The sequence below is a fragment of the Denticeps clupeoides genome, chromosome 10 (assembly GCF_900700375.1).
Source record: "Denticeps clupeoides chromosome 10, fDenClu1.1, whole genome shotgun sequence".
Lineage (NCBI taxonomy): Eukaryota > Metazoa > Chordata > Actinopteri > Clupeiformes > Denticipitidae > Denticeps > Denticeps clupeoides.
In genome coordinates, this window is record NC_041716.1 from 15,467,213 (window position 1) to 15,479,225 (window position 12,013).

The 12,013-nt window shown below is 44.4% G+C and overlaps 1 protein-coding gene across 2 annotated transcripts in view; it reads left to right on the plus strand.

The window, feature by feature from the left end:
* Positions 1-12,013, plus strand: part of LOC114798157 (neuron navigator 1-like) — a 59,884-nt gene that overhangs the window by 27,461 nt on the left and 20,410 nt on the right. The window contains exons 1-3 of one of the 2 annotated variants that reach the window (XM_028993604.1): positions 4,105-4,390; positions 9,340-9,478; positions 11,353-11,647. In XM_028993604.1, the coding sequence (XP_028849437.1) occupies positions 4,311-4,390; positions 9,340-9,478; positions 11,353-11,647 (514 nt within the window). In that variant the 5' untranslated portion in view covers positions 4,105-4,310. Of the gene's footprint in view, positions 1-4,104; positions 4,391-9,339; positions 9,479-11,352; positions 11,648-12,013 lie in introns of those variants that run through there. The other variant, XM_028993603.1, reaches the window with a different exon arrangement.

A 12,013-nucleotide genomic window follows, 5' to 3' on the forward strand; every position in this document is an offset into this window, starting at 1 on the left:
GCTCAGAAGATTTTGAGCAACTCAAAAGTTAATTGGTTCAGAATCTAAAAGTTCCCCCCACATTTAATGACAAATATTTAGACTTTCACAGCGCTGAACTTGCATCTACTTCTTATGCACATTGTGCATTTTGCCGTGCTTTTCGATGAGGATCCATTCGCAATTGCAACATTTTTTTCTCAAAAAGGCCCTGAACAGAACCAGTTCATAAACCTGAAGGGTCTGTCTGTTGGCTTTAGCTGTTCGCCTGCGTAGCTGTATAGTCAGTTGTGAAATTTGGATAAAAAGCTGCAGAGGCGGGGCCTGCTGGAGTTAGTCACGCAAGTCTCTCACACACCTGTTTGTCTTGGCCATTTTCACGCTGGCCGTCGGTGACAACCATCAACTCTGATTTCACACAAAGGCAACGCACATAACCAAACATTCACTCAGGTTAAATTGATTGAAGGAATTTGCAGAAGTGGGGATGCTTCCTCTCTGCGACTGCAGAGGGAGAGCAGATTTCGAAAAGAAACAGACCGGCACAACTGTTTTTGTAGGTTACTTTTCACTTTACAGCGGAAAAAAATGGGATTTAACAGAAATAACGGGCATGGCTGGGATTCTTGTTAAAGTCCTTTTTCAGTAGTTTCACAATCTTTGGAAGGAATTTTGACGGATGGCTTCAGCCTTCGAATACAAGGCTTCCTTTGAAGTCCTTTTTCCTTTTCATTGGAAAGTTCCTTAATGAGATCTCAGTTCAGGGGACCAAGTTAAACATTCAAAAAATCTTTTGTGAAATCCAAGGGGGGGAATTTAGAAACCTTTAGACTGTTATTCAATGCTGTTCATGTGCAATGAGACATAATTATCCATTTTTAGATCCTCTTCTTGCTGTTACTGTTGCAGTCCATTGTTACATTTATATTTACATTTATAGCATTTATCAGATGCCATTGTTCATAGCGAATTACAATCTGTAGTTACAGGGACAGTCCCCCTGGATAGACTCATGGTTAAGTGTCTTGCTCAAGGACACGTTGGTAGTAAGTGGGGTTTGAGCCTGTGACTTTGTGGTCTTCTGGTCTTACCCATTAGGTCATTAACCACCCATATTGTTACTTTTCACTATGGTCTCTGACTTTATACTTTACATGGAAATTAGACTTAGATAGTACAGCATATTTACATCAGTCTCTAGCAGTTCTGCAGTGTTAAAGTGCTGACACGTCACCCAGACTCTTGACAGCTGCTCAGATGATGTAGCTCAGAGATGATTCAGTCTCCAGATATTGCATAATTCATCCCTTTTTATGACTGCTCCATGGGGCATCATAACGTGTACACACTGTGGAGTCTGCTTTCTCTCCACACAATCGAGAACAATTCCTGATGCATAGTCCACGGCCACTTTCGGCCAACAGCATGGCTCCATTTTCCACCCTATATAAATTGATCTAAAACCTTTGCAGAGGAGGCAAGCGAAGATGCCAGGTATCCCATCACATGTAGTAGTGCTTCCAGCCAAGAATATTAATCATTTCATGCCCAAGAGTCACAAGGTCTCCATTCAAAATTGTAGAATAAGGTTTAAAACTAGTTTCAGGTGTCAGTATAGTCCTCGTGTAAATTTTCCTATTGACCACAATATCATCTGCAAATCACATGATTGTGTAAGCGTTTCAAAATTGAGCAGTATGAGAACTCTGCATTGACCAAGGGTCTGTGAGACCACCATGCCTGGAAGACGGTAAATAAACCTGGCGGAGCACCTCCTGAGAGAGTGAAAGGGGGTGGGGAAACATCAAAGAGCCTGCCAACGGCCGAGAAGCATCACTGACAACCCGAAAGTCAACAACTGCGGTACAATTTCCCAGTTCCCACTTGGGTTGTGTGTGAGAAGATGTAGGTCCAGTACAGAGGGAACTAGGATGGACAACTTTTCCCCCCAGTATAAATCTTATGACGATTTATTTATTTTTGTTATGGGGATGGGGAGGTGCACTTCTGCCATGTGTTAAATTTGATTCAACGCAACTGGTACAGATCCATGGAAGAAAGAGTCTTAAGTGCATACGTTGTGTTCCTGACATAATTCAAAAAACTAAAAGAGGCGTCCAGAATCATGACGTCCTCCCCAAAAGGATGCAATATGATGCATGATGGGCTGTGTGTACATACCTGTGGGGGATTGAGTGAGGGAATCATACATGGGTTCAATCAGGACCACGTTCATGCAGAGATAACAGAAACGTGTTTGCCTGGTCAGTTGAGCGCAGAACCCACAGCCCAAATACACGGGGGGGGTGTGTGTGTGTCATGTTTTGGGGCGCTAAGGCTTTTCAAGGCGGCGTTACCAGGGGGGATAGATCCCTGACTGGGAGGGATACAGGGGAGGAACCTTCTCCGCAGGCTAGATAACATGGATGAGAGTTCCCAGATCTTTCCTGGACCCTCCTGCCTACTTTAATCTTTCCCCATGGTGACAGGTTCCCAGGGTAATCAAAGAGCCGGGCCGCCTGAGCCGGGCCATTGTGCTGAGCAAGGAGCCGTAACAGTTGCTACACCAGCTAATTATCTTAAACAGTGTCCCTCTGCCTTCGCTGGTTAATAGCAGGGAGGAACATTGCGCTGTCATGCTTGCATGAGCGTGGATGAGTAAAAGTGGCCATTATTTCTGTATATTAAAATGCTAATTAAAATATTTTCAGCACAAAGAAAGTTGTGGAGGTTTTCAATCGGGTATATCTACTATAGTTCAGATTGGACATTGTGAGAATTATTATTATATTATTTTTTTTGTGTGTGGGGGGGGGGCTAGTTTGCTAAAGTCAAGTCAAGGAATTAAAAAATGCTTGGTAATTATCTGCATCTTGAAGAAGAGGAATCAAACTTTTTTGGAGTAATTGTTGCGTGTAATTATTTCTGTCACCCTTTACACAATCTTGAAAGATGCTTGCGCATGGGACATATTGGATTGGGACATATTGGACAAATTGGATTTGAATTTCTGTCACATGTGTGACAGCTGTCATAACAAACTGTTTATAAAACAGTTGACTGTCCAGTTTTCACATTAAATTTAACATTTAATTTACTTTAACAATACAAAAACAACAATAATTCTCAAATGTCTTCATCCATCAGCATGTCTGCATGTTGCACTCATTTAATAATGTAGAGCATGTCCTCAGACGCCGTCTCCGTGGGGTCCAGTGGTGGCCTAGCAGGTAAGAAAGCTGACCCGTTGCCAGTTCGAATCTCAAGCAACCCAGGGGCAACTGAGGTCCCCTTGAGCAAAGCACCGTCCCCACACGCTGCTCCCCGGGCGCCTGTCATGGCCGCCCACTGCTCACCAAGGGTGACGGTTAAATGCAGAGCTGCGCTTGTTCGGCTTCACAATCACTTCGCTTCCTACCCTTTCTTCGTTGATTCAGTAGTCAGTAGGTGTGTTTGCTGTAGAGATTTTGGTGTTCGGCCCCAGTTCCACAGTGCAGAGCGGACCCCCCTCCTCTGCCCTGGCGGGCTTTAATGTGGCACTGGCACGCCAGAATCCAGCCATGGCAACAGTGCCGCACACCTGCAGCCCCCGGCGTGCCAGATCCCTGCCAGCGCTGCCATCAGACTGGCCCGTCACATCCCGCACACCTGGCCTGGTACAGCATGTCACCAGCGCTGGGTCTGGGGGGGGTCTTGGAGGAAGAAGCTCCCCTTTGTGCGACTCTCTGCACGTCTTCTGTTCTTGATGGGGGACATTCATGATCCCTTCTCATCCATTCCAATAGGGTCCGAACTTTCTTAAGCAGTGTAAGGCGGCCATTGACCTACCAGAGAAAGGCCGACATTCACTGGGGTCCTCAAAAAAAAAAAAAAAAAAAAAAAGCCTTCCATTTAGCGGTGTTGGTCAGTGATCTCCAACACTCTTGTTAAAGCGCTGGTCTTTGTAAAGGGATGGTGGGCATGGTGGGCATGGTGGGCATGCATGGCAACGCGAAGTGTGACAGGGCCAGGAGAAGCCTGGAAGCCTCACAGCTGTTCTCGATCAGAGCTGGGCAGGGGACGGAGGGGACGGAGGGGACGGAGGGGGTGGGTACAGTAGGGAGAGGGGGGTGTTGCCTCGCCGCCGCTCCTCGCTCCGTTCAAATGTGGGTCGGCAGGGTGGGAGGCTCTCTCGGCGGATCCTGTCTGACCTAACTGGCGAGAGAGAGAGAGAGAGAGAGAGAGAGAGAGAGAAACGCGTGGATATTTACAATTAAAAACAGAATAAGATCCATTTCTAACCCCATCGGCCGTGATATGAGGAGCGGGAAGAAAGCGCAGTGAGCGGCAGGATGAGCGGGCGAGTTCTCCACGGCAAAATGCTGCAGATCCCGAGTCAGCGCGTGGGGAGGACAATGCACTATCTCTCAAGGTAGGACGGATGCGGTCTGGAACCGGGGATCGGGGACGCGGTTTCATTTAAAAAAAAAAAAAAACGCGCACAAAATGTTGCAGGTGTCGTGTAAAAAAAAAAAAAAAAAGAAAAGAAAGTGTCCCCCCCTCCGTGGACAGATTCTCGCATGGTGCGAATACTTCGTGTAGTTTGCAGTTCGTGTGAGATTTTCTATATATATATAGATATATGTGTGTGTGTGTGTGTGTGTGTGTGTGTGTGTGTAGCTGGCCATTCATTCACGGTGGAGTGTCGCATGCAGCGCTGCTTGAATGCGAGTGGGCGTGGGTGGGGGGGCCGCGGGGCGGATTTCACGCGTTGTCGCCGAACTGTTTCATTGTTTCGACTCCGTGCGGTGCCCGTTCGTCACAGGTCGCCGATGCAAATAGGCTGCGGGCTTTGTGTTAGAGAACAGCTCCCCCTCCCACACACGCACACACACACACACACACACACACTAAAACCAGTTGCATATGAATATGGCTCAATCATTAACCTGACTGTAAATCTGGCCACGCTGTGTAACTTGGGTGCGGAGACGAAGACCCACACCGATTCTGACCTTGATGCACCAAGCCGAGGTTTCTGCTCTGGTGCCGGATGGCTGGATCCCCACGGTCGACCCTTTATGTGAACCCGTTAGAGCGAAGGCACCTGCGTTTTAAGCGGTCAAGTTGGCGTATTTTGCATCAGACGGCACCACTTGTGCCAGGAGGGCATTTGCACAGGAGGCTCGTGGTTGGATCGTATCTGCACACGCATCTGACCTGCTTACGGCCTGTTTGGCCCTGAAATGGGTTGAGCAGGAGATAAAGCGTCGGTTGGAAACCCAATCCGGCTGTGGAATTTTACTGCTGACTGGGTTAGGGCCGAGTTTCCTGTCACGAGCAAGTTCTTCAACTGCGCACACGTTTAGTACAGCAACGGTAAAGCAAATAAAGGTGGGCCACGCCTTCGCGCTCTCCTTTTGTACAGGAATTCCAATTCATTGCTCATTTCAGTTCATATCAACAGCACGCAGCCCCCTCTGTGGCTCAGTGGATAGAAAGGATGACAGGATCCCGTCTTAAGATAAGGCTGCTTGGGTTAAACGTGCTTACTGCACAATGCAGCTGCCTGTTGGGGGGGGGAGAAAAGCTTCCATGAGAGCGCTGATGGTATTTCCTTTTTTATTTGTTGTCTAGCTTATATGAAGCAAAACGACAGCGACAAAAAGACATTCAGAGCATGACTGGTGGTGGTAGTGGCCTAGTGGGTAACACGCCCGCCTGCGAACCAGAAGACCCAGGTTCACACCCCACTTACTACCATTGTGTCCCTGAGCAAGACTCTTAACCCTGAGTGTCTGTCCCTGTAACTACTGATTGTAAGTCGCTCTGCATAAGGGCGTCTGGTAAATGCTGTAACTGTAATGACTGAGATACATGGTGATACAATATGAAGTTTTTTAGTGTCAGGCCCTTTTTTTTTTTAAATAAGTACAGAAGTCTCATATTCTCATATTCAGGCACTATCCTGTTCACTTCACTGACGCGTCTTGCGATATTGTATTTTTTCTCTCTCTATCCCGGCCTTTTGAAAAAACGTTGAATGGCGTCAGCCTCCCTTGATGAGACTTTGCACACTTCCTTACAGGCAAAAAAAAAAAAAAAAAGTTTTAATGGCGGCGCGAGTCCAGACAGCTGTGAGTGCGGACCATGCAAAGCCATGCGAGACTACAGCTGTTTCTAGTTAAGTTATTATAGATGGGGAAGGGGCGCTCTTAGCCTCCTAACCTTTCTTGTGCACTTTTCGGGATCCTCAATGTGATACATTGGTTCGGCTGTTAAACTGACCAAACACAAAGCTTCAATAAATATGACCCCCAGGGCAATGCTATTTGTTTTGTCTGTCATTTAATTCAATTTGGCAATTCGGAATGAACCTATACAATCTGACCTGAAGGCCTAATTAAAACATTTTAACACTTGCATGGGATTCTTCAGATACGGTAATTTGTCGCACATCATCCAGATATCCAGAGGTCTTCTTACTTTACCCGCATTTCCTAATTTTTTAAATTATTTATATGTAGACTATCAATAGAAAATCCCACTTTCATTTTTTCACAGACTAGCAATAATGCAACTTGCATGAATTCTGTTCAAAAAGATTTTATATTTTGGGGATAAGTTGTATGCCATTCACATACACTCAAAGAGAAATATGTTCTGAATGTATCTTAATTTTCGACACAATATATAGGAACATCCCATATTGCGCTTTGCACTTGGTTACAGTATTTTGTACACGAGACTCGAATGCCAGAATGAATCAAGGCAGGAGCTAACGTGCTTAGACCGTATTATAATCCCTGCACAGAGGGAATTAACAGTAATTATGCAGCAATTACTTGGACCCAAACATAAAGACCAAATCCTTGTTAATCTTTCATTGTTCAGAGGGTGTGGCATCATTTCAGGACCCCAGAACAAGTGTTTCATATCTGTCATTTGTTCCCTTCGTCTCACTTTGGTTCATTTAGGGCAAATGTTGTCCATATGAAATTATGCATCTTGTATCAGTTGTATCACCAGCATCTGATGTAATTAGCATACAATTCTTCTGCAGCCATCAAGCCATTCATGCATGCATGTATTCCAAATGTAGAATGCAGTTCGATCGCTGAATATTTAGCCTCCTACAACGCCATTGTCTCTGAAGGTCTTCTTGTCCAGTGTCCTTCTGATTTGGTTTCCTGTCAGGCCAATCTGTTCCCTAAAGCTTACCCAGTTAGGTGGTCATATGACACATATTGGGGACCATCTGTGCTGCCAGCCACAGCCACCTTACAATATTCCTTCATTATGGAGCTCTGTAGCCTCCTTGTTGGACTCAAATAGTAACACAAAAACCGACACGCATGTGGCAAAGAATTTACAGGTGCTGATTTCTGAGATTCTATAAAGATTATGCAGTTGGTAATGATGCACGAAAGATGAATGCTCCTGCATTTACTCACACTTACACCTCTATAAATTTCACTGCTATATTTCTAAGCCTCTGGCTCACACAAATCTGGGTCATTATACTTATTTCACCCGTATCTGCTTTGTGGCGCCAATTCATTCCCTCCTCATGAAAAATCCATCAAACGACTCCGCCGTCTGCATAGGGTGCCATGTGTCTGCTGTGGGAGAACTGCGGGAAACGCGCATCGGAATCGAGCCTCGCCGCCGCCGTCGTCGTCACTGTCCTCATCGGAAGGTCCATTAGTGGAAATGATAGGCATTAGGCACGCTGTAATTACTCAGCAAAGACATGTGATTGCTGAGGGGTGCAGCAGGAAGAGCAACTCAAAAGCCTCCTGGACACTTAACCAGAGCAATTAGCTGAGTCTGTCCCACAGTAAAACCTCGAGTTACCTTTTCTGATGGCAGCGTCTGCTTTTTTTACTGCCCGTTGTCAATATTCCTTCGCTAATCCCAATATGGGGTTAATCCACCCAATCTGCTGCAATTCCGTAATTCATAATGAAGGGTTCCCATTCATGAACCTTTTTTGCTCTTTGTCTGTGCTTTGCAATAAATATTACCCCGTCAGTTTTTGCATCAAACTATGCATTTTAATGACTGAATGCATTTTCTTTTTCATTGTTATTTGTGCTTGATATTGCATGCATGGAAAGCGTACCGCTTTTCTTAGCACCATAGTTCAAGGCCATTGTATTCTGAATGTGGGTAACAGAGTAAGAAAAAGTACCGGAGACTAGTTATTTTTTGTTGTTGTTGCCCATACTGTCATGGCTGGGGCTGACTGTCACCTCATATCTGTAGATTTTGTTCTGTTTTACGTCGGGCGGCTGTCACAGATGTTTGGGACTGAGGGTCCTGCTGACACCTGGCCCTAAGCGCAGTGCTGCACGCTAAACATGCAGATTGCTCGCTACTCGAAGGCATCTTTAATGTTTTACATGAACAAGTAGATAAAGCCAGAAAGAAACAGGATCTTTACTGATTTTCGCACACGATGTGACGTATTGGCAGGTGTGGATGAGGAAATAACACGCGGCAGAGCTGTAAATCATATAGCTCCTCTTCCCATTTTAAAGCATCATTCAAGATCATGTTCTCGCTGATAGAAATACCAAAAAGGGTAGATTGTTTCCCTTCTTCGTGATACAGACATCTACCAAGCAGTTTTTTTGGTTCATTTTGGTTTGGTGTGGCCACTGAGCTAAGAGGTTGAAGCTTGTGGTTTGCCAGACTCTCACTTTCCTCTTCATCTTATGTACTTTTAATGCCACCTGTTAAAATATAGTTTTTTTATTGTTGATCATTTTTCTGTCCTTGTCTTCATTTGCTGTGCCACATGCCATACATACCATCACATTTCGTTCAGTTTTGTTACGTTTCAGGGCACTCAGACAACAGCACTGTAGCCGCTGACCACTCTTAAAAATTGCAGTATATTTTCCTCTCGGTGTGTCTTTGGTGTGTTAAGTTTATATGACTGTCTCTTTGCACGTTTTTTTAAAGGAGGGCATTGCCGTTTTGACTTGGCCTTATTTCTGTTTTCCATGAAATGTTCCTATTGGAACTCTGTAATGATGGGGCTTTGCTTGAGAATATGATGATTTCAGATGGAAAGTTCACCATGATGACTGGCACACCTATGATGTGATCTGCTCAGTACAGTTTCCATTTTAGCACTAGTCTACAGAGCCACCAACACTGCAGAAAACAGTCAGTTAGAGTCAGTGCATTATTAAATTTAGATCGGAAGTCCGAAGAACGCAATTATCTCCATTAAGCATTTCTGGATCAAATACACATTTGATGCTGAAACATACAATTTGTGTAGAGATGTTTTTTTTTCTGCTCTCATTTTATGTAGAACAGTGGTTGGAACGTCTGACATCTCTGTCTCTCCCTCATGTCATTCCACAGCTGGGATGAGAGCAGCTCCATCAGTAGTGGTCTGAGTGACGGTTCTGACAACCTGAGCTCAGAGGAGTTCAACGCGGGCTCCTCCCTCAACTCGGTGTCCACCACGCCTGTCGGGTCCCGCCGAAACTCTGCTATAGTGGTGAGTAAAGCACTGTAGCTATCATTCTTCCCCATGTTGACCTTTAGGGATTGTGCTCAATTGAGTTAACAAGGGACAGCTCATGTTTCTATGCTTTCATAGTCTCGTAACTAGACATTTAAGACTGGATCAATGCCATTCAGACACAAACAAAGATCATGTTAGCCAAAGGGATGAGTCGGTAAGAAAACCAGTTAGTGATGGAATGGGGTGTGAAAGCCAGTTTAAATCAATATTCAACTGATTCCTTATATATCCTGGAGTTTATCCAGATCTGACAAAATCCACTGATTTTCACTGAATCTGCTGTAGTTCATTCTGGCCACCGTAAAATGGAAATGGTGAAATCCTCCTATAGGTAGTCTGTTAAAAAGTAAGTGCCCCAAATTCTTACCTAACACTGAGGTGTGTTTTTTGCTATATTTTTAAAAATAAATGATATGTGATGTAGGGCACAGCTATTCGTGTACATGTGGCTGTGACACAGTTCCTTTCATCATTGTCCTGCTTTACTGCAGGGGCTTGCGGTACTGTGGGTGGTATTGTGCTGCCATGGCAACCGAACTGCATATGCAGCAGCATGCTGGCTACCAAGTGCCGTACCTTTTCATCGTTTCTCAGTGAAGGTCACTTCCAGGAAGTAGTGCCATCAGTAACACCACCCGTGGGAGTGCCAGTCTCATGAGCCAGGGCATGTGGTTTTAGAGCATGCAGTACAATGAAAATGTGCCCTGGGCTTACATATTCAACTTTATTCGTGTTTTGTTTTATTTTTACTTATTACGTTGATTTGAGCCAAAACTGGACATATTAGAAATATTGGTAAATGCTCAGATATCACAGATTTTTTTCTATCATTACTATAAACAACTATATATAGTACATCATTTAGTACATAATTAGTATATAATTTTGGCTTTTGCAGCACATAATAATTGACAATAGATGTAAGGTCATTTGTCAAGCAATAGTGCCAGGCCACTATTATTTTTGAGATAACACATGAGCAGGAAAGAGACAAAAAAAAGAAGAAGAAAGAAAGTAAAAGAAAAGAGTAAGTTTCGAGGAAATGCCATGTTCTATTTTGGTGCTTTATCTTTCTGAAATCAAGCTACTTCCTAAATTTAAGTATACAAAATGGCATGTTATTTGGCCTTTTATAGTATTTATGTAGCAACAATGGTGTATAAGACTGCAAAAACTGCCCTGCATACTATTTTTCTATTGAATTATGTTTACAATATGTCGGATTACATGGTAATCAAACAAATACACTTCATTTTAATAAAATAAAATATAAACTATTATTGCTTTGAAATTGAAGAAATGCCAAAAGCGCACTGTTTTCTCAATTTAGAGTTTACCGTAGTGTTAGAATTAAGTCCATGGTTGTTGTAAACAGTATTGTAGTAGTGTCAGTAATTGATAATCTCTGTTTTTGAAGTTATTTCAGTGGTGTTCAGTGGTGGCATATTTTTTTGCTGTGGTCCCGCTGGAATCCAACCGCAGGATCTTGGAAGAACGTAAATGAACAGTTGGGCAAAATGAATTTAAACTTCCTTGTTTGGTTCTGTTTCCTGATTTGAGTACATGTTGTCTATGATTATTATGGCACATTGAAGAATTGTGCATTTTTAGTTAAACAACATTTTTGTTCAAATGGTTCATTCAATTCAATGTGTACAATGTCAGACTAATAAAGTGAACTTATAATTGTTAACATGGTTATTGGGCTAGTTTTAATATTTTGAGCATTCACAACACTGTAAGAATCTGAGTTAATGGTTTACATAGAAACTGATTTAATTGCATATTCCGCATTCATTCTGTATGCTTGTGTTTTATGCCCTGACCATGACCCTGCTCCCCTGCAGCTGCGCACCGATGCAGAGAAGCGCTCCCTGGTGGAGAGTGGCTTATCCTGGTACAGCGAGGAGGGCAAAACCCACCGCCGCAGTGAAAGCAGCTATGACACGGGCAGCCTGAAGACTGACCCTTCCAGCAAGTGGAAAAAAACGCGGCCTATGGAGGACACAGGGGTCAAAGGGGAACTGAAGAAGCCTCAGAGCCTAGGCCATCACCCCAGCGGTCTCAAGAAGAGTCGCAACACCCCAGTGGGGGTCACCTCTCCCATCACCAACTCTTCCCAGAGCCTGCTGAAGCCACCAGGTGAGTCATTCTCCACACAAAGCCCCTTCTTACACAAACACAGCCAGGTGTGCTGTCCCCTCAACACATCCTCCCGGTCCCTGATAGCACTGTTTGCCTTTCTTTTTCCACAAACACCCATTACTGGACGGCTGGTTATACCAGTGACAAAAGTGCCAATCTTCTGGTGTAAAATCGCCTGGTGTACAATAACGACTCTCTGAGGCACCCTCGCGGTTCAGGGGTAGGGGGGGTCTCTGGCACCGGTGCGAGACAGCTGTTGTCCACCACCAGGAGGCTTTGATAACAGTGCCACCCATACATCAGCCATCTCCACCCATCTCCACTTCCTGCTTTCCCATGGACACTGTGATCATGGCAGAGTAT